The sequence below is a fragment of the Marmota monax genome, unplaced genomic scaffold (assembly GCF_021218885.2).
Source record: "Marmota monax isolate L192 unplaced genomic scaffold, Marmota_monax_Labrador192_F-V1.1 WCK01_AAM20220418_F8-fsc00138, whole genome shotgun sequence".
Lineage (NCBI taxonomy): Eukaryota > Metazoa > Chordata > Mammalia > Rodentia > Sciuridae > Marmota > Marmota monax.
Window position 1 is genome coordinate 296300 of NW_026692763.1, and position 23558 is coordinate 319857.

Here is a 23558-nt window from a genome sequence, read left to right on the forward strand (position 1 = left end):
AGCCTTGGTTTAGCTATTGTATAAGGTTTTTTTCCCCCTTATAATAGAAAGCAATAAAATAACAAATTTTGGGGCCATTTTAGTATCTTGAGAAAAAAGAGAAAAGATCCCTTCTTATGCATACAGCTAACTCAACAAATACAGACTTGAATAAACAGACAAACAAAAGCTCAATGGATGGAACAAGCAATATAAACATAGAAGATGAGAATCTTTTTTTTTTTTTGAGTGGGGGAGGGAGGCATAAAAGATTTTTCCTTCAAAATGGTATGCAGCTCTATAAATTATGGCAGAGAATGCATACAAACTATAGCCTGTTAAAATTCTGGTTAGAAAGAGCAGAGAGACATAAAAATAAATTCCTTGTTCCTTAATTTATTCTTAAATTTCATGTGTGTCCTAGAATATATAACAAGGATACATTCTCTAGACCTATTTTTTGTCAAAAATTTTGTATCATAATTTATTTTTTCTCAAGCAGACAACCTAAATAAAAGTAAAAATAACTTCTAAGGAAATGAATTTCAAAACGAATGTGAAAGCAATAATCTAAATATTTAGAATCTAGTTAGGAGATTCCGTAGCTGAGATATATACTGTATTGGTACATTTGATATAGTAATTGTAGTATATATAGCAAAAAATAGGGGATTGCTTATAACAACTTGACATGAATAGAATTAGGAGAACTTGATTATCTTAATCTAAGTTGAAGCATTCTTACTATAAATTATTTGTTTCTTTTGAGTAGCTAAAAATATGTATCAGAAACATAAACTTGAAAACTGCTAAAAACATGGGGAAAGATTCTTCACATAAAAATTAATGAGGAACTTAAAATTTCTTGGAGATTCTTGCTAATTTAACGATGCTTTAAGCAACAATTTAAAGATGTTTTAATACTTTAAACATGTTTTAAGTGACATTTTGGTGCCTAGGAGAGTGTCCCCAATAAGTTTTACTCTTGTGTCATTCAGTTTTTCTGCTTGTCAGTAATTCAAGCAGATTTGTGATAATGGTCATAGTTTCCTGGGATTAAGAAAAGTTTTTGACAAAATGACCACAACAGATCTAAAAAGCTTCTTGTTTTGTTGTTGTACTTTTGACAAACTCTCTTTCTCTCTCTCTGAAGAATGACTTTTAGATTCTTTTAGCTTTTTAAAAGATAGTTGGACTTGTTCTAAGAGCAGAGGAGGATGATACACTCCAGGCAGGTGTAAAGAATTCCTTCTCAAAACCTTTACAACTTTATTTTTAACAAATTAATATTTTAAATCAAATATTAATTTAATTAATTATTAATATTAATTAATTCGGGAAGTAAACACCTGTTAGTATAACTTGAATGCTTAAAAAGGTAGTAAGATGAAATGATAGATGTACTATTTAGGGCATCCAGTATTTAGCACTGAAAATAACTGACCAATAAGTGGATTGCAGATATAAGGATAGCTCCTTTTTTTTTTCTCTCTCTGAAATGAGCCAAGTTACTCTAAAAGTTGTTCATTATCTTTACATCTGGAGCTTAATTAACAAGCATATTTGTAGTAACCAGAGTATTGCAGCAGCAGAGAAACTAAGCACAACTATCCTTTGAATAACAAAGGAAATAAAAGAATTCCTGTATAACATTCTTCCACACTTATCTTTGCTCTGTGGTACTGTTTGTGCTGAACTAAAGCATCTGCTACCTCAAGTTAAGAGAGAACAAACAACATGGCGTGAAATTACTGCACTGCCATTCACATTCATTAGAGTTATATTGTTACCAGCCACAGGCATGACTGACTTTTGCATGAATAATAAAATAAAATGCTGCTTTGCGAATTTTACCTTAAAACATTACAAGGCACAGTACTAACCTTGAGCCTATGTCAAGTATTTCCAGGAGCAGGTTTATGTTAGTGCAGTGTTTCTCATCACAATAGGATGATCAGCAAAAACAAGTCACAAGTTAGGAAGAAGTAGTATTATATGAGGCCTCTGGAGAGAGTCGTGGTTTTTGTTTTGTTTTGTTTTTTGTGGTGCTGGGGATTGAACCCAGGGCTTAGTGCATGCAAGACAAACACTCTACCAACTGAGCTATATCCCCAGCCCTGGAGAGAGCATTTTATGAAATCAGTTTATTCACTAAAAAAGCTAATATATATTGTGCTGGACTATTATAAAAGATGATAAAATTATTAAAGTACCATTTGGCAACCATCAATAATTGGTTAGACAAAAATCATCAATGTATACTGAAGGTAGTAAGTCAAAGTTTGATGAGGAATAGGCTATTTACAGATACAATGGGAAAAAATAGTAATTTTATAGTGGAGAAACTTGGCAGACCCTTCATCCAAGTGACTGAAGTTATCCCCAGTGATGAGACATATTAACATCATGCCTGCAAATACAATGCTCTGAGAAGATAGTATTTCTGTATTCCTATCAAAAATGCAGGGCTGGGCACAGTGGAATAATATCAACTACTTGGAGGTTGAGGCAGGAAGATCGCCAGGTTTAAGGTCAGCTTCAGCAATTTAGTGAGACAGTGTCTCAAAATGAAGGAAAAAAAGGAGGGTTGGGGTCTGGAGATGCACTTCATTAAGTCATAGAGTGGCTCTGGGTCCAATTGCTAGTACCACAGAAACAAATTTTTAAAAGCCAGCATAATCTGAATCTAATCATGAATAAACACCACACAAACCCAAACTGAAGGACAGTCTACAAAATAAATGTACTATACTCTTCAAAAATGGTACTGTCATGAAAGACATGCTAGATAACTATTGCAGGTTTAAAAAGACAAGAGACATGACAATTGAATGCAATGTATGATCCAAAATTTTCCTTCCTTTGTATTTCCTTGATTTTTTTTTTCTTTTTGTTGTACTGGGGAGTGAACGCAAGAGTGGTCTACCACTGAGCTATATCCCTACCCCTTTTGTTATTTTTATTTCAAGACAGGTTCTCACTAAATGTCCAAACTGGCCTTGAACTTATGATCCTCTTCCTTCAGGCTCCCTAGTCACTGGGATTACAGGTGTGCCCCAATGTGCCTGGCTTTCCTTGACATTTTTATTTTCTATTAGCTGGATATATAAGTAGTATATTGAACCAGGGTATGATTATTGGAGGAAGAAAAAATGGCTTTCAACAGTCAGACTATAACTTATATTCAGTTTCCCTGATATTTTACTTTCCCAGTTTATAAGCAATTTAAGCCATGTTCTGGGTTTTGGTTTTGGTTTTCTAAGCAACGGTCTCTAATATTAGGTCTCCAGGCCTAATTTGAATTACATTTCAAGCTTTGGAAAACTCAAAAATGATACTACTTAATTGTTTTACCAAATTTTCAGACAGTAGAAGAAAAAGGAGTCATCCTGTGTTTAAAATTACTAGAATACATCATGTGAGAGTTTCATGAAAACTTGATAAAGGAAGTAGTGATAACTAAGATTAATTCATAGAGAAATTTGGTGTGATTTTGTTTTAGATATAGGTAGATAACAGGAATATTTTATTTTTAGGAAGGCAATTTGATGGTTGTCTGATTTCCTGATGGCATTGATCATAGTTAATTGAAAGAATAATTACTTGAATAACTATACCCAAGATTAGTCATTGGATATCAATCTCAAAGATGGTTTTTAGTGCTATATCTGTTAATAAGATCTATTATTTTTCTAAACTTAAACTTGAATAAAGGCATTGATGACACATGGATCAGATTTTAAAATTACTCAAAGCTATAAGGAATATTCAAAGCACTAGATCAGAGCAAAAACTAAAGATAATGGTAGCTGAAATGATCATTAGGAACCTAGCTGACCATATAGAACAACCAGTCTTAGTATGATGGGTAGACAGGGAAAAAAAGCTCTAGGTTAATTCATGGCATACAATAGCCAAATGACCAGTTGACCAATTTACCCAATTTATTGATTTGTTTCCTTTAATTGTTTCATTTAATATGTATTGATTGAGTTCAGTCAGAAAAATGGAAACCACACTGATATTTCAAACATAGGAAAATGTAAATATGGGAAATTCATTATACAAGTAGTTAGAAGACTGAAAGAAAAAAGGGGGAACACTGAGCTATAAAGAAATAATATCCATAAGGAGCAACTACCACACCGAAAGCTGGGAAACAAAAGGACAGAAGTTATCATCACTTAAGAACTAGAGGGATCCTTAAGCCTCCACTCATACTTCTGAGGAAGGGACATTGTTCAGCCAGTGCTATCCCAGGTTACTAAAAGATGTTCATATGGTTAGAAACCAAGATATTTAAATTGTGTTTGAACATCTCTGAAAATAAAGCATGTAACTGATTGACTTTGATTATGGTTAATATGCTATGCTGTTTATTTTTTTCCCATCTTTAAAATGGCTTTACTACTAATGTTCCTCCTATCTCAGACATATAAGTGATCATTCAGAAAGGGCAAAATGTTTATTAGACAGGGATTTTTTAAAAGCATGGCAGATGAGTTGGGTAGCTGAACATCTTCTTTGTGTATACTCTGCTTTCTCACTGATGCCTTAGCTTTATTATATGGATTTAATATTGTTTTAAGATAAAGATATTTGTCATGATCTGATCTGAAACATTGGAGAACAAGGTTTGGAATTGATTTCTGTCTTTTTCCTCCCCCCCCCCACCCCCAAATATTGCTTCTTTAGGTCAGTAACAGATCCAAGAGATGGAAAGAGAGTAGCACTCAAAAAGATGCCCAACGTCTTCCAGAATCTGGTCTCTTGCAAAAGAGTCTTCCGGGAATTGAAGATGTTGTGTTTTTTTAAACATGATAATGTAAGTGAAATTGGTGTTTGGGGGAAACTACTTCCTAAACCTACTTCACTGAATTAGTAAAGAAAACGAGTGTTAAAAAGAGTGCAAGTAAAATTTGGAAATTAGCTAGTTTTATGCCAAACTCTGAAAAGTTATAAGCACATCATGAGATTATAGAATACCTATTGTTATTGAATGGGTCACACATACATACATGCACACAAACTCACAGTTTTCTAAGCTGTATCCTTTCATTACTATGCTTTCCTTTAAATGTGTAGTCTTTAAGTTTCTATAACTGTCTTAAATTTTCACTATTGAGATCAGTAGTTTCTAGCCTTGATTATTAGAATCATGAGTCCATTTTATCAAAATTTTATTTGGAGGTCTAAAAATTATACTCCAAATTGTTTGACTTTCATAAGGTCTAACTCCAAATTATAAAACATTACACATAATAAGTCACAGATGGGCTTTGGTATTGTGTTGTACACTCTACATTTATCAGTCTGTCTTTTTTTATTTCTAAGAATATAAGCTATAAAATATGTTTAAAACCCATAGAAAAGAAACATGTGTTTGTAGGGAAAATAAGTTAGAAGGAGACTACAGCCGAGTTTTTTATTAAAGGACTTAGAAACTTGAGGAAAAATTAGATCCTTTTTATGATTGAACAGTGATCAAGTTTAAGTGAATTATAAGGTTTATTCACTGGCAGGTAAATATTAATTGATGCAAAGCAAATGTTGATATTTAACAGGGGAATAACACTAATAACACCAATATTCAACACAAAAATAGAGTGTAATACATAGCGAATGATATAAGGAGTAATCTACCCCTGGTTTTAAGTGCTGTATTTTTATTCCTTACCATTTTTAATTAGAGATGTAGGAAAATAATATCTTCTTTAAAAACAGTATAACCCTTGGGGCTGGGGTCGTGGCTCAGCAGTAGAGTGTTTGCCTCACATGTGTGAGACATTGGGTTCGGTCCTCAGTACCACCATAAAAATAAATAAACAAAATAAAGGTATTGTGTCCACCTACAACTACAAAGAAAAATATATGTGTGTGTGTGTGTGTGTGTATTTTTTTTAAATCGTATAACTATTAAGGTAACAAAGGTTAGTTTATTTGTGACTCTGTGAAGACTCGTGGACAAACAGACTCATTGCATTTTGAAAAACAGCTTCTTCTCAACTAATCCTGAATTAAAAGTTTTATAATGTGTAACATTTAACTGGAGGTTGTTAGCATTGGACTCTGTTTTCAATTTCATGTGAAAAGAAAAATTGCCTCAAATTCTTCAGATAGTACTCAACCTGTGCTATTTTAATTGCCATAATAAAAACTTTATTAAAAATGATTTCTTGTGAGTCTGACTGCTTGTTTGCTCAGAAACCTTTATAACTTTGACCAAAGTTTGGGTCTCATTTTAAGAAAAAAAAATTACAAATGTTTGGGGTATTTGGTAAAACTAAGAATATCAAACTTATTTTATGGTTCACTTGAAGCTTCTTGGCTTGACATATTTGATTTTATTGATTACCCTCATGAAATATCTTTTTCTTAAGCTTAAAAAAATGATATCACTGGGGTTGGGAATATAGCTGAGTGGTAGAATGCTTGCTTAGTATAGTGAAGCCCTGTGTTTGATCCCCAGTATTGCAAACAAAAATAAACGAAAGTATTGCTGTCTTTTGAAACTACCTCACAATGTGCTTCTTTTCATGTTTCAAAATACCATTTGAGCTACTATTTTATGAATGGTTCTCAGATTTTGGATATGTTATTTAGAATGATGTCTAGTGCTTGTTTAGTTATTTCTTGAATTTACTTTACTACCACCCCAGCATCAATGAGTACAAGCCTTATGTATAATGGTAGAGACACAAGTAAAGGTACCCATGATAAAGAAATACTTCAAAGGTGGCTTCAGAAATTGACTTACTAAGGTTTTTTCAGTGTTTTATTATCTTCAGACCAATCTTGGCTTATTTTTTAAGAAGATGAATGATATAATAAACTGTTTTATAGTTTTGCTTGTGATTCATCCCTAGAGAGTAACTAATAAGTTCCAAAGACGGTGCCTCAGTGAGTAGTGTTTAAAAAAAAAAATGTAAACAATTCCTGAAATTTACACTAATTAAAACACTATCAGCTGGGCTTTAGAGTCAAAACTGGGTTTGAGTTGTGGTTCTATTTTCCAGTGATATGTGAACCTACATTTTTTTCAAGGGCTGTTTTCTAAAACATTTGCAAAGTGACATGGTAAAAGCAGAAACAACAGTATATGATTATTGTAGAAATTAGATTTTAAAAATGCATACAAATATGTTAAACACACACACACACACACACACACACCCTCTTTTGAGCTCCTGAGTTCTGTCATAAGAAGAGTGCCTGTGACATACGTGGGAGTTTTTTAAAATGAAGCAAATGGTTGGAGGTGAAAGTGGTGTGAGAGCACTATTTTATACTTAGTGGATTTTTGCAATGCTTGAGATCTATTCCCTCAAAACATCTCAAGGCATATCTGATATGTGAGGGATGCCAGTCTTAAGAGGCAACTGATATTTGATGTAGTTAAGACAGCAAATGTTTATTAATTAATTAATTGTGTCTTATGGAAAGAGTGTTAGGTCATATAGAGGATACAAAAATATTAAAACACTGTCCATTTTGAACACGGTAGACGAGATACTTAATACATGTTGCTATGTTCAGGAAGTATGCTAGATGTTTTACATACACTAATTCATTTACTCCTTAAAAAAATCCTGTGAAGATAGGGCTTATTAACTCTACTCAGAGGAACCAGAGGCTTAGAGTTAATATTGCCCAAGGTCAAGGTGGCACACAGAGTATAAATCTGGCTCCAGAGCCCATTTTCATTAGTTCAGCAAATATTCATTGTGCATATCCTGTATGCCTAAACTACATTACCTTGTGGGGTCTCTACCTTTAAGTAGCTTAAATAACTTTTTTTGGCAAGGGTACAGGGGATTGACCTCAAGGGTACTCAACCACTGATCTGCATCTCCAGCCCTATTTTGAATTTTATTTGGAGACAGGGTCTCACTGAGTTTGCTGAGACTGACTTTGAACTTGTGATCCTCCTGCCTCAGCCTCCCAAGCTGCTAAGATTACAAGTGTGCGCCACCACGCCCTGCTGCTGAAATAATTTTTGTAATGTGATAAATACTATGATAAAGTATTTTATAGGAGGCATGCCTGCATGGTTAAACATTAATTCAGGAAAGTCTGTGTTGTATGCATACATGACAGAGATCAAGACAACCAAACCTAGAAGCATCCTAGAATTACCATGGAGCCTTAAAACAGTCTAAATTGGAATCTCTGGGGTTGAAGCCCAGGTAACAATAAATTTTTAAGGCTTCTCTGGTGCCAAATACCATAAGATTAAGGAAAAGAGAAAATTTGTGGACTTAAAAACTCAAAGATACTTCAAACATGAATAAGATAAAGTTAAGATGAGCCTTTTGAGAATAAGATTTGATTGAATAGAGGAAGAAGAAAGAAATGTCATGTTAAAGATGGCATTTAGAAAAATTAACCTGGTCATTGTGGGAAGGTTGGGTTTTAATTTAGAAGGCTTTTTATGTATCAAAGAATAGCTACAAAGCCCTAGAAGGCTTTGTATTTTCTTTTGAAAGCACTCTTCAAAGTCACTGTATCCAATTCATTGATTTCAGGTGATCTGACTGAATTTCTATGCATGCGCACACACACATATATCTGAGTAGCTGCTTCACCATCTTAAAGGGTAGGTTCATCTTGGTTTCAGTAATTTAGGGAAACAGAAACGGATTTAAAGATTGATATTGTTTAGGTTTATCACTAGTGTCTAGTCAGAATCTGAGATGATATTATTATTATTATTATTATTATTATTATTATTATTATTATTATTCCAGGCAGAATCCTCCTTCTACTTGACCCATCTATACCCTTGGGCATATGCACATGCAAATAAGTGCATAGCTGTCATATTATCGGCATGGAAAGTAATGATTGAGTTTTTAAAAATCTTGTACTCCTGGGCTAGGGCTGGGGCTCAGCAGTAGTGCATTTGCCTGGCATGTGTGAGGTACTGGGTTTGATTCTCACCGCCACATATAAATAAATAAAATGAAGGTCTGTCAACTAAAATATATATATATTTTAGAAAACTTGTACTCCTTTGAGAATCTGCTGAAAGCTATGAACTCTTTTTTTTTTAAATGCACATACACACATTTTTATGTCCTTTTAGACTTTCAGTTGTCCTTTAAATCCATTTAAATCCATTTAGGAGTCCACTGACTCCTGCAAAAGGCCCCATCATCATACATACAAGTCTTGCACCTTTTCTCATCTTGCAGCAGTAGCACTAAGCATACAGTGGATGGTTAGTCTTTGAAGAGTGAGTGAGTGAAAATGACAGAAAACAAAAGAAATATTAGAGTTAGGCGCACACCTGTAAACCCAGCAACTAGGGAGGCTAACGCAGGAGGATTGCGAGTTTGAGGCCAGTGTCAGCCATTTAGCAAGAGACCCTATCTCAAAAAATAAGAAAGAATTGGGGCTGTAGCTAAGTGGTAAAGCACTTTTGGGTTCAGTCCCCAGTACCAAAAAGAAAAGAGAGAAAAGAAACAGAAACCTTAGTAATAGTAAGATGTTAGTAATACATTGGTAATACTAACTGCTAAAAGTACCAATACTAACTGTTCCTCTGCCAAAGAGTGAAAAAACAGAGGGTGCTATAGAGGTAACATTACTTTTCAGTGAATTTGGTTTTGTTTGCTAGACAAAGTTGGTGGTACTGGGCAAATCACTGAGGTATTTAAAATAATATACAGTCTTACATGTTTATGGATTAAAAGACTCAGTATGGTTGATATTCCTGTTTTCCCCAAGTTTAACTGTATATTGAATATAATTTCAGTTAAAATATGAACGTGATTTTACATTTAAATCTGTGTTGAAATTGACTATTCTACAATGTATGATACTGAAAAAGATCTAAAATTAGCCCAGATAATCTCAAAGAAGTTGAATAAAATCAGAAATTCATACTACTAGATATTGAGACTGTTTTTACAGGTATTAAGCCTCAGGTAGTAAACAGTGGAGGGATAGACAGATTAATGGAACAAAACAAGAAGTCTGTATATTCATATATATACATTTTCACTTGATTTATAGTAGAGGTGCCCCTGCAATCCAAGTGAGGAATGATGGCCATTTCAATAAGTAGCTCTGAGTCAGATACCCGTATTTTTAAAACACAAACCTTAACCGCTGCTTCACATCATATGCATAAATTCAAAATGGGCCATAGACTTAAATGTGAGAGATAAAATAATAAAGCTTCTAGAATAAAACATAGGAAAAATATCTTTATGACTTTGAGACAAGCTAAAATTTCTTAACTGAATAAAGCATTAAACATTTTTTAAAAGATTATTAAATTTGACACTATTAATAAAGAGATAAGGTTCATCAAAAAATTAAAAGAATTGGGAACCTGGCACCATGATACATGCCTGTAATCCTAGCTACTTGGAAGGCTAAGGCAGGAGGATTGAAAGTTTGAGGCTAGCCTGGGTAACTTAGCAAGACGCTATGTCAAAAAAGAAATATTTATTTTAAAAAAAGGAAGGTGGGTGTACATTTTAGTGGTAGAGTGCTTGCCTAGTGTGTGCTTGACTCTGTTTAGTCCCTAGTACTTTTTTTAAAAAGTTAAGAAATTCGGGCTGGGGATGTGGCTCAAGCGGTAGCGCGCTCACCTGGCATGCGTGCGGCCCGGGTTCGATCCTCAGCACCACATACAGACAAAGATGTGTCCGCCAAATATTAAAAATAAATATTAAAATTTAAAAAAAAAAAAGTTAAGAAATTGGGACTAGATATATAGTAGTGGTAGAAATACTTGCCTAGCTTGCATGAGGCCCTGGGTTCTAGCCTCAGTACCCCCCACACACACACACACACACATGCATGCACACAAATAAATATTTAGTGTTTGAGGAAGACAATAGAAATAAATGCTGTGATTGGCATTTTTTCAGACTGCAAATTCTTTATGTAGACATCAAACATCATATAATTTCTATAAATCAATACATTTTGCCCATCAGTAAAAGAGAATAACATGAAAATTATCCAGTCATTAGTCATCAGAGAAATGTAAATTAATAAAATGCCACTATATGCCCACCAGAATGGCTGAAATTTAAAAGACTGACAATACCAAGTGTTAACCAAGGTTATAGATCAACTGAAATGCTCATCCATTGCTAGTGAATATATAAATTTGTAAAACAACTTAGGAAAACTGTCAATTTCCACTAATACTAAAGGTACACATACCCAATGACTCAACAGTTGTATCCCTTGTTAAACACTTGAGAAAAGAATACATACATCCATCAAAAGACATGTACAATAATGCTTGTAGCAGCTTTATTAATAATAGCTAGACATTGGAAACAATGCAGATGTCTGCCAGCAGTACTCTGGATTAGTACATTGTGGTATATTCCATCCTAGAGTGGCATAATACATATCAATAAAAAGGATGAACCCCTGGCCCATGGATAAATATCACTTGCATACTAGTATGAAAGAAGCCATACACAAAAGATTTCTCTATTTTGTAATTTGTGTAAAGTTCAGGAACAAGCAGGATGAATCTATAGTGACAGAAGTTAGAAGTAATACAAGGATAGTTTTTAACTAAAAAAAAAAAAATGGGCAAATGGGCTTTTTAAGGGTCTTGAATTTCTTGATCTGGGTGGTGTTTAAATAATGTGTGTGTGTGTGTGTGTGTGTAAAAATTCATCAAATTATACTCTTAGAATTTGTGTACCTTATTATTACAACTCTATAAAATATAGCAGTAATAACATAATCTCCACCTTAAAGAACTTAGGATCTCTTGGGGTCAGATAAAAGAAAGGGGTTGTTCTCTCCTAAATGCAGGCTCTACCAACTTCTTTATAAGTATCTTATTCTTGTCTTTGAGTCCTTGACAGAGTAGAAATTCAGTAAGTGTTTGTTCAATGAATGAACAGTTACATTTCTTTATATTTAGGACTGTGGTTATGCATAGCAATTAATTGTTTTATTGGTAAAGGATGATTGAAACTAAGCTTTTGCTCATCATTTAACCACTTTATAGTGACTCTTCTAACATCGTGGGGGTTAAAATCCCAAAGAGTACCTAACATAATGAACTTTTGTTCAGTTCTTTGAAGAGTTGAGAAGTGTGTAAGACACTATTTGGTGATAACAATTATTTACTTTTTTTTTTAAGTTATAGATGGACACAATGTCTTTATTTTACTTGATGTGGTGCTGAGGATTGAACCCAGTGCCTCATGCATGCTAGGCGAGTGCTCTACTGCTGAGTCACAACCCCAGCCCAATTATTTACTTTTTAATTAGCTAAGTCTGTTTACTCTCTTTGTATTTGAGATCCTTTGAAGAGTTGGTAATTTGGAGTACTTTGATTCTTTATAAGCCCAAGTCTTTACAAGAGTTTTCCTATTTACATCATAAGACTATTGCTCCATAATTCATTCCCCCAAATAATAGAGGGTTTATAGAGAAACTTCAGTTATTTAAATGGAGAGTCAGGCATGAAGTTTGGAATTTAAAACTCTTCTATGCCTTCTCATTTACTCATTTACATCCCTTCTGAGATTCCTGGATTATGTCTACTGGTCTAAGTATGTTTTTGCCACCTAAACACCGTGGAATGCCATCATCCTCTGACAAACATTTTAGATAGAAAGAGTAAGCATAAAACAACAAGCATATAAAAAATTCCAGGCAGAGTTTAAAATATGATACTTTTGAAGCTAACGATCATAGACAAATGCTGTAGTGCAAATGCCTCCCCTGTTTTGAATGGCTTTTCTACAAAAAGCCTCATCAAATATGGAGTAAGACTCATTCTTCTCCCCCAAGGTTTAAAATGTATGGTTGTCACTTTCCTCTAGATAACCTCTAATTATAGCAGATAGATTTGAAGTGTAAAATAGCTTTGTCTAATGGACGCTGTCACTCATTGTGTTCTGTTTTCCCCCAAGACAGGATGTATGTTGTTCAGATACAAAGTTCAGAGTCTGAAAGATGTCAAGTAAAACACTAATTTCTAGCTGCCTTCCTCAAGCTTTAAATTTTCCTGTTAAAAATTTTTCTATCACATAATGAGAAGGAAATTTGTGTGGATTTGTGACATTGGTCCATTACAGATTTTAGAAAATATAGAAGTGAAATAATTTACCTTTCAAATGAAAGATTATTTTTCATTGAAAAAGAAATGGAAAAGGATAAGGTTCATCAAAAAATTAAGAAAATTGTTGTTTTCTGTATATATTAAATTTCTAAGTATAACATTTTAATTTTAAAAAGACCATAGATATTTCTTCTAAAAACATCTAAACTATTTAAAAACCTCTACATTTAACTGGTTTTAAAGTAAGTGAAGGCTTTTTCACTAAAGGAGGTTTTAGTTTAATAAAATAAATTTTACAGTGAGAAATAATTGGCTGGGAAAAAAAGAATAACGTTAAAATTGAACAAGTTTTCTTATACAAGTAAATTGCAAAAAGCATGAAAAAGAGATGGTAGAGAAACTTTTAGGTTAGAACTTAAAAAGGCATCAATCAATCATAATCTTATTTAGATTCTGATTTAGACTTTTATTTAAATAAGAAAATTGAACATTTGAGTACTGGATGTTTGATGATATTCAAAAACGTCATGTTTGAGGCCCTGTGTTCAATCCTCAGCTCTGAAAAAGTGAATAAATAAAAATTTAAAATATCAAATCTTTAGATTCAATAATTTCACTCTTTGAAGTTTTTATCTTTTAGCGATACTTAACTGATGTATGACTGAAAGAAAGTCTGGTATATGTTTGAAAATTATATAGAGAGAGTAGAGGTTATAGATAAAATAAAAATGACCATGTGGGTAACTTAGGCTAGGTATTGATTACATGAGAATTCTTCATATTATTCTTCCGGCTTTATATATGTTTGATATTCTCCACAGTTTTAAAAAAATTCCTTAAAATTAAATTTTAAATACTAAGGTAAAGATTACAAAATTGGAACTTGTATCACACCATTTATTTCCTGTCAGTGTCTTCCATGTCTATGACCCCGATATTTCTTGTAACAACATAAACTTAAAAAGACTAGCTAGACAGCTGGAAGGGGAAATAGACCTATTTGTTATGTTACCTTGGGTAGTAATGCTGCTTTTATAAAGGACTTGAATTTTAAAAGTCTTGAAAGTCTTTTTTCCCCCACTCTGGTAACTTTTCTTGTGCTTAGAATAAAACCCATAACACTTAATGTGACTTAAAGAGATTTTGCGTGATATATTTCCTTCCTTCCTCTTCTGCTTTATACCAGTCTATATTCCTCCTATCTACTGTATTCCATGAGCACTGGCTTCTTCTGTTCCTAACGGCTGCCTCAGTGTCTTCATTTTGCCTGCTTTGTGTGACCAACTCCTACCCAACCTTCAAATCTTAAAATAGTGTTACTTCAAGCAAGCTTTTTCTCTCCACCCCTCATAATAAAATATTACATTTCCCTTTATAATAAAAGATAAATTCATTAAAAAAGATGTCGTAGTTATATATTTGTGTAACTGTTTATTTGTTTCATGTTTACTTCTCCTCTAACCATGAAATCAGAGATGGTAATCTGTTTTGTTCATCTGTGTAACCCAGAGCTTACCGTAGTGCCTGTCAGGTACAATGTGTATAGTAAACATTTATAGAACAGAGAAGTAAAGGAATGAACGGTAGATGTAGTTCCTTATCCTCTTAGAGCAATATTGATTGTGAAAAAATGGGACATTTCTTTCCAACACTCTTCTCTAGACAGGGATTTTGGTGGCAGGTTGTAAAACACAGTTGCTTCTCTCATTTTGATTTAGCTAGAATTGTCTTTTTTAAGTAGTAAGTTTGTAAACCCATCTTAATATTTAGGACTATGTTTCTTAAAAGACAAATTTAGTTAATATCAATGGATAATTATAACTAAGCCTTAAATCATAAATGTGTTGATAATATTTACTTGCATTTATGATGACTTTTGTTTCCTTTTTAGTTCTCTAAATTTGACTTTTTTTCTCCTTTTCTTAGGTACTCTCTGCCCTTGACATACTCCAACCTCCACACATTGACTATTTTGAAGAAATGTATCCTAACCAGGGAATGTGAAAGAAGGGAACAATTTTTTAATTTGTTGTTCTAACACCTGGGGTTTATGCCTTGAATTATAAATCTCATCCTTACAGAAGTGGTTGAAAACCTGGAACCAGGTAATTTTGAAATCACAAGTATCTGGTGGAGCTTAGTATTATCAACATGTCCTGTGTAGTGATACCACAGAATAGGGCATCTGAACAGGTGTTTTATTTAATCCATGCACAGCATTATGAAATAGATTATTATTATCTTATTTGACAGATGAAATCAGTGAGGCAGCCATGTTGTAATAGAATCCAGTAAAGTCATTTTTCCATATACAGCAGCTGCCTGTCAGTTAAGACGATAATACTTGGGGTAAGGTGAAAATTAAAGTACTAGTAAGTTAAATGCCCTGTATTCCACGGAATAATGGTCTTGGTAGTAGTTGTGGTGATGATAATGGCAATATCAGTTGCTTGTATAGTTTTTATTAAATGCCAGCCACAGTTTTTAGTTCTTCACACATGAGTTTATTTAATACCTGTAACCACCCCCTTGGGAAACTACTGTGTTTATTTCCATTTTATAGAAGAAATTGAGGCACAAAAGGTAGAAGATCACAGAGCTAGGATATGTTGGAATCAAGGATTATTTCTAGGGAGTCTTCGCCTATATGACCTTGTTTTCAACCCCTGTATATATGATTCACTCAGGAAAAAAGGATTTTTTTCCTATTTCTACTGTTAATGTCTAAAAATAGTATGTTATATGTTGTGAATAATAATGACCTATAACATAATGTATGATAGTAGCTCCTGAGAATGTAAATTTAAAAAAAAATTGAGACACAGTTTCGCCAGTGTCACCAATTTCCATTTGGCATTTAGCCTGATAAAGTTTTCATGTTAAAGACAGGTAATCCTAAATCACTGAATTTGGTGGGCTCATGATATTGCAGTTTATTTTTTATTAGTACTTTAATTAAAACTGTTACTCAGAATGGAAACCCATATAAGAGATTCTTTTGCTGATTTAGCAATGAAATAAATGAAAATCTCATTCTTATACCTGTAGTAAGTAATTCCATACTAGATAATTATCTTTTATAATTTTAGGAGTTCCTCAAGGGGAAAAAGAACAGCTAAGCTGGCTAGGGAATTATAAACCTTATAAGGTGATTAAATTCTCACTGATCCACACTGCACTGCTGGGATGTTTAGATCTAATACACCAAAACTTTTTTTTTTGCAATAATGAGGACTGAACCTGGGGGCTCATGCATGCTAGGCAAGCTCTACCACTGAGCTACATCCCCAGCCCTGATAAATCAAAACTTTTGAATGCTATAGTCCTTGGGTGATATTTTGATCCATGAATGCTTTATTTTATGGAATTAATCCTTTGGGGCAATAAAACTCAGTGGACTTAGGGAGCCCAACCTGCAAATTCTAAGGAAAGAATTGTTCCCTTGACCAACTACTGTCTGAAAAAAGTGTCTTTGTGTACTTAATAACTTTGGGCCAGACCAGGTAGTTCTGACATACCCTTAAAAAAAAAAAAAAAAAAGTATACAAAATTAACCTAAGGTTAGAAGAACCAAGAAAAATTTTTTTCTCCTCACCTGTGGGTTAGCAGTGCCAGCTAAGGGGAGGGCATTAATTATTTCCATTTCATAGATTTCATGAAGATTATCTGGGTCCTCATTGAAGGAAGGGAAGGTCCTGGTAGAGTGGGCAGCATTTGGCTAGGACTGCCTTCTTTAACCCAAAGTTTATGGGAAAGAAATCCACATACTGCAAAGTATTCCTGTCAGTGTGTTGTTATTGTTACTGTCTCTTTGGGAATGAAATTGCTGAAACCAAACTTTGAAATTAGAAGAAATTCCCTTTGTTACTTATGAATTTTATTGTATTATAGCTTGTATTAGGGGTTCCCAAGACCACCCTCAGGTTTTATGATTCACTAGAAGGACTCAAAGGACCCAGAAAAGCTGTTTTTCTCATGGTTACAGTTTATTACAGCAAAAAGATTAAAATCAGCAAAGAAAAAGGTTCGTAGGGCCTGATGTGAGGTCCAATTGACCTATCCCAGTAGATTGGTGTAGGCAAAGCTTAGTTCTCCCAGAAATCATATTGATGACATGGGCAAGTTGTTACCAACCAGGGAAGCTCACCTGAACCTTGGTGCCCAGTACTGTATTATGAATCAGTTTTATAGGTGTGGAGCTGCTCAGTCCCTAGCCCTCCTTCCCTTTCTGCCCCTAGAGATCAAATATGGTATAGCCAGAGGCCCCAGGCACACATCTGGTATTTACCGTAAATCATATCATAAGCATAATCTGTCATGGCTAAACCCCTATATATACAAAGACATCACTATCAGACAGATATTCAACTGATTCTAAGGTTATTTCCTTCAATCCTGAAGTCTTGGAATGCACAGGGTTTGTGCAATTAGGTCTGCTGAGTTAATTCTTACTGTACATGGGACATCTGTGGGGAGGGGAGGGAATGCTTTCATTTTAAGTTAATTGGTGAAAATGGGTATATTAAATAAATGCCAAATAACTGAACACATCTAATTCATTATATTCATTTTGTTTTAGGTTATAGTTCAAGCATTAATTGTTTTTGTTTTTGTGGTTTTGGTGCTGGGAATTAAACTCGGTGGTGCTTTACCTCTGAAGTACATCCTGTCCCTTTTTATTTTTTCACATTTTGAGACAGGGCCTTGCTAAGTTGCTGAGGCTAGCGTTGAACTTGCAATTCTCCTGCTTCAGTCTCCTGAGGATTATAGAATGCATCACTGTACCTGACCACAAATTGTTTATTTCAAGCATTAATTTTGTGTACTTAGGGTTTATCATTCCTTTAAATTAAAAATTCTGTATTTCTGTAGGGTAGGAGTTCTTGGTCACTTATTGACTACAGTTTAATTGGATTTGGGAGAGCCTTGATTCAATATTATTTCAAATACTTAGAAAACAGGAAAAAAAAGTTAGTGTAGTTAGGATTTAAAACAATGAGTGGCATGTAAGCGGTTTAGTAGCTCTTGGTAGTTAATTTTAGCTCATTTTATTAGTTAGCAGAATGTGTGTATGAAATTTCCTCTCCCCAGAATTGTTTGTCAATGTTCAAGTAAGCCTTTGTCATAAAACACTCATAGAGTCCTCTAGTACATCATGTTTTTCTTCTTCATTTTGTCTGATATCACTTAATTATTTAGCTTCAGATTTTAAATTGACACATTACTTTCACAGCAGAGTAATGGCTGTTGCTGGAAAAATTTTTTCAAACCTGAATCTCAGTTGTCTCTTATACTTTTTGGCTATACATAGAATCATACACAGAAAAAAAGGTAAGTGTTTTCCAGCAGAGGTGTCATTTGGAAAAACTAGTTCCTTTTAACATAAAAAGGAATTATACCTGTAACTGCCACAGGATTATAAAGATTTTCTAGGAAGGAATGACTTAGCTTGAAATACATAATACTAAAAAATTATGTAATTTCTTGAATTGTGAGGAGAAAAAAAATAATTTTCCAATGTACATATGGTATCGTATTATTACGCTTTTCAAGTTAGAAAAAATTGTGATGTTATATTGTATATTCAGTTTTAATATATAAGTATTTTCAACCAGATGTCTTAAAATCTAGTTGAAATTTTACTAGTTAAAATCTAGCTGTCATTCTTAGAAAATTTGAATTCTGTGAGTATTGATGGTATCAAGAGTACAATATCAATAAGAGTATCATCAGGCTGGGGTTGTGGCTCAGGGGTAGAGTGCTTGCCTAGCATGTGTGAGGCACTGGGTTTGATTCTCAGCTTCACATATAAATAAATGAATCAAATAAAGGTCCATCAACAACTATAGATATACAATTTTTTAAAAGAGTATCATCACATAGTTTTACAAGCTAATCAGATTTCTCAAAAGAGTCTAAAACTATAACAATTATGATTATATCAGTGCCTACCAGAAATTTAGCTTGGGTTTTATATCTTTAGATAATTCCTTTAAGCAAAAAAAGTAAGACAATGTCTAAATTATGACTTTATGAATGTACGTACAACATGCAACACCTGTAAGTATAAATCAGGTATTTGGAAGGAGTAATAAGTTCTGCCATGACTTCTGTATCTTCTAGCTTTCTGTTTTCAGAGTTTTTAATCTTTTAAGTCAACCCAAGAAATATATTCTGTAGTAATCTTAAAGATTATGTATTTCTCTTTTTTTTTTGAGAGACAGAAGAGAGAGAGAGAATTTTTTAATATTTATTTTTCAGTTTTCGGTGAATACAACATCTTTATTTTATTTTATGTAGTGCTGAAGATCGAACCCAGCGCCCCTCGAATGCCAGGCGAGTGCGTTACCGCTTGAGCCACATCCCCAGCCCCAAGATTATGTAATTTTCTGAGCTGATGTGTTAACTTTTTTGGGGGGTGCTGGGGATTAAACTCAGGGTCTTGTACGTGGGAAGCAAGTACTGTGCCAACTGAACTACATTCCTAGCCCTGATATGTTAACTTTTAAAGGATTACATTTTTCATTTTGTACTTTGAGTAGGAAATCTGTACTAAAACAGTTTGGCCCTAAATTACTTTGAACCTACTGAAATTTAATCCTAGAGAAGCCAATTCTTATTGTTTGATTGGAAAGAGGTATTTATTTTGCTTCAATCAGGATTCTGGACTTTGCACAGTGTACATAAACAGACCCCTTCCCAGAAAGTGCCAGATGCTTATTGGATTTGAAATAAAATTTTGGCTTCTTTGGGGGAACGTGTATTTTTAGCTTGAGACATAATTTTAGCATTTTATGAAGAAGAATATGGGTGGTACATGTCCTAAATCCAGTGGCAGTGAGAAATCCAATGGGATAACCATACATCTTTGTTTGTAGGGACAATCCTGGATTTTACCTGATGTCCTAGTATAATTATTAATAAGTTACTTCTTTCACTCTCAAAAGTATCTCTGTTTGGATGATAGGTTTGAGTAGTGCAGTCTATCTCTTTTTTCAAAGATAGCAAGGAACCTATCTGACAGTTTGGGTCAGTTAGAGTTTCTAATGCTTTGAAAGAGTTCTTAACTTTCAGGGAATCTTAGGAGTCAGTGAAGAACTAAATCAAGCAAATGAAATGCATCTATGCAGGGCTGAGGCTGTGTAGCTCAGTGGTAAAGTGCTTGCCTCACGTGTGTGAGGCACTGGGTTCAATCCTCAGCACCACATAAAAATAAAGAAAGATACTGTGTGTTCATCTACAATTAAACAAATATTTACAAAGAAAAAAGAAATGCATCTATACATAAATAAGTGTACTCTTTGTACAGTAGTAATAACAGCAAAGACTAGAAATTTACATCCTGACAGTTTGAAAGATTCACATATTGTAAGGATTTCCATTCATTTATTCCATAAACATAAGCATCAACTGTGTTCCCAGAACAAAAGGGTTTTCTGGTTTTTATTCACTATGTTCTGCTGCCTCTTAATGCTTTCCCACAAGGAGAATACAGTCTAATGAGGGAGAGATTCGATGTAAAGAAATAACTACGATATATGGTAGAGTATACCCAAAGAATATAGTCATGTGGCATCAGACTTTAAAGAAGTTACTGCAGACAGGAGAAAAAAAAAAAAACAATAAAGAGCTGGGCATGGTGGCACATGCCTGTAATCCCAGCAGCTCATGATGCTGAAGCAGGAGGATCATGAGATCAGAGCCAGCCTCAGCAAAAAACGTAAGGCACTAAGCAACTAAGTGAGACCCTGTCTCTAAATAAAATACAAATAGGTCTAGGGATATGGCTTAGTGGTCAAGTGCTCCTGAGTTCAATTCCTGGTACCCTCTCCCCCCACCACACACACACACACAAAAAAAAAAAAAGGCTATTGGAGGAAAAGACATTTCAGATTGTCAATAAAGGATGAAAAGAATTTGGGCAGGTAGCATTGAAAAGGATGGATATTCTAAATGGAGTAAGTCATTATAAACAACTTTAGGGAATGGTCAGTCATCCTGTTGCCTAGAGAATACCATGTACAATTGAGGAAACATTAAGCTAGGTTAGGGCCGACTCATAGAGGGCCTTGAATATTGAGCTAAGGAAATTGGTCTTTATTCAGTAGGCATTGGGGGCCTAATGAAAGATGGACCCCATATTTTTGTCATGAAGAATGAAAGAATCAGAAAGGTACTTGGAAAGTTAACAAGGATTTTCTGTTTGGAATTTTCTGTTTGGGTAGTAGTGATGGTTGTACAACATTGTGAATATATTTAGTGCCACTGAATTGTCCACTTAAAAATGATTAAAATACTAAACTTGTGTGCATATTACACAAATTTAAAAAGATAAAACCCAAACACACTGTAACAAGGACCTGATTTGGGGGTGCTAAGATACCCAATGTTTGTTTTAAACCTTAAATTTCAAAACTTTACAGAAACTGCCCTGCTCTCCTTCTGTCCTTCCCAAAAAGGAACTTGAAAGACTTACCTGCAATTTAACAATTTTCATAGAATAAACTACTTTCAGTAGTCCTTTCTTTATCAATCCATTCAAGAGTAGTTACATATTAGTAGGGTAAGTAAATTTTTAATATTTTCAATGACATTCTTATTTTTCCACAAAATTTTAAGCCAGGTCTGATTTCTGTTTAAAGGTCCATTAAACCTTTTTGCATATCTGTACTAACTAAATGTCAATGTGAAGCAGTGCTAATAAATGACAGATCTAAATGCATGATAGAATATTCATTCTGTAAATTTTAAGAAAGTATGTACCATGAACAAATGGATAAGTTACTACATCAGAATATATATCTAGACAGAGAAGGCAGATCCTGTTAAACAGATTATCATTTTATTTCCTCTCTTCCCAATTACCATAAAAAGTACACAGAATTAAACTTCTTTGATATACCTCTCCTGGATTCATTCTTACAGATTTTTTTTGTTCTCTATGTTTTTAATTCTCTCTGCTCTTCAGAATTGTATAACAACTTTATCTCAAAATCTCTAACCAAAAATGAATTGAACTGGGTGGAAAGGAAGCACCTGTAGAGTGCTGTGTTGAGGGACCTGCTCTTCCTTCAGAATGCTGTTGTGCTTCTTCACACCTTGGATAGCAGTTTGCTCTTTTTTGTTGTTGTTTGTTTGTTTTTTAATATTTATTTCTTTTGCTTGTACACAATATCTTTGTTTTATTTATTTACTTTTTATGTGGTGCTGAGGATACCCAGGACCTCACACACACTAGGCGAGTGTTCTACCTCTGAGCCACAACCCCAGCCCCTGCTCTTGGGTTTTAATGACTTCATTTATGCCATTTTATAATAGATCAGACTGGAAGAAATGCTGTCATTCTATTGAGCAGAATGATATTTGGAACTAAATTAGTAGGAGTGAGTTTCTTCAGACCTGCTAAGGACTGATGGGTTTGACTTGAGGTCTCATTGCCTTTTTGAATAAAGTGTAAATATTCATTGTATTACAATTTATATGACTGATATGTGCATCCTTTACTCTCTGAGTGGATTAAGAGATAATTGAAGAATTTGCCTTTTCTCTTCCTGAATGAAAACTAATGGAGCAATAAAATGTTCCTAATATAGGTAAAAATCTTTCAAAACAAATTTTATATTCAAAAAATAACTAGAATAGTCATATTGGCTTCTTATTCCTTGGCTAATGATTTTTGGATTTGTATGTCTGTGCGTTCGTTTTGGAGGGTTCTCAGGGTGGTAAATTAGAAATCACCAGACTGTACCATCCACATTTGACAGACACCAAGCTTGCTTTTCCTTCTCCAGTGTACTTGGTGAAGAGAAGAACTGAAATTTGAAATAACATAATTTTCTCTAGAATGCTTTTTTTGTTTTATACCTACTTGGTTATGATCTTAGTAACAAAGATTCATCTGACAACCTTTTGGCATAACAGACTATGTTGATAGCTTTCCAGTTGTTTTTCTTGTTTATGTTGTTTTTGATAGTAATTGATTTTTAAGTCAGTTTTAAATTGCAATTGAGGTAGTTTTAATTTTTGATACATTATATCCAATAAATTAGTTGCTTAAAAAAAAGGGTGGGGGCTTTGCCTTTTCCTGTGAAAGAGATTATCGTATTCAAACATTTTAACAAAATGACCTTTTATTCCATTGATTTATATAGAGAGGCACAGGCATGCTTCAGAAAAGGTCAGTGATTCTAATTGAAGCACACACCAATTTTTTTTCTAGTTGTAAAGGCACCCATGCTTTTTGTTGGAAAGAAGACGATGAGATTTAGGGCTGACCATTTGTTACAAGAGAATACAGTTCTCTCTGATACATTGTTGTTTTTCTTTCATGTGCAAAGCATGGTTTGAAATCAACAATATCCACAAACCAGGTTCTCCTTATGCATACTATTTAATGCCTTCACCTTTATTTCAGACTAGCCAATTTGATATCTGAGCTCTAGGTTGAAATTTCCTTCCCTGTAAGTCCTGATTTGGAAGGAAAAAAAATGTGAGGAAAGAGATTTTATTAAATCTCACATAT

At 33.9% G+C, this 23558-nt stretch overlaps 1 protein-coding gene across 3 annotated transcripts in view; it reads left to right on the forward strand.

The window, feature by feature from the left end:
• The window catches only part of Nlk (nemo like kinase), a 149026-nt gene that overhangs the window by 82503 nt on the left and 42965 nt on the right, over positions 1-23558 (forward strand). For all 3 annotated transcript variants that reach the window (XM_046446795.2, XM_046446793.2, XM_046446794.2), the window contains exons 2-3: positions 4675-4804; positions 14963-15018. In XM_046446795.2, coding sequence (XP_046302751.1) covers positions 4675-4804; positions 14963-15018 — 186 coding nt within the window. The remainder of the gene's footprint in view (positions 1-4674; positions 4805-14962; positions 15019-23558) is intronic.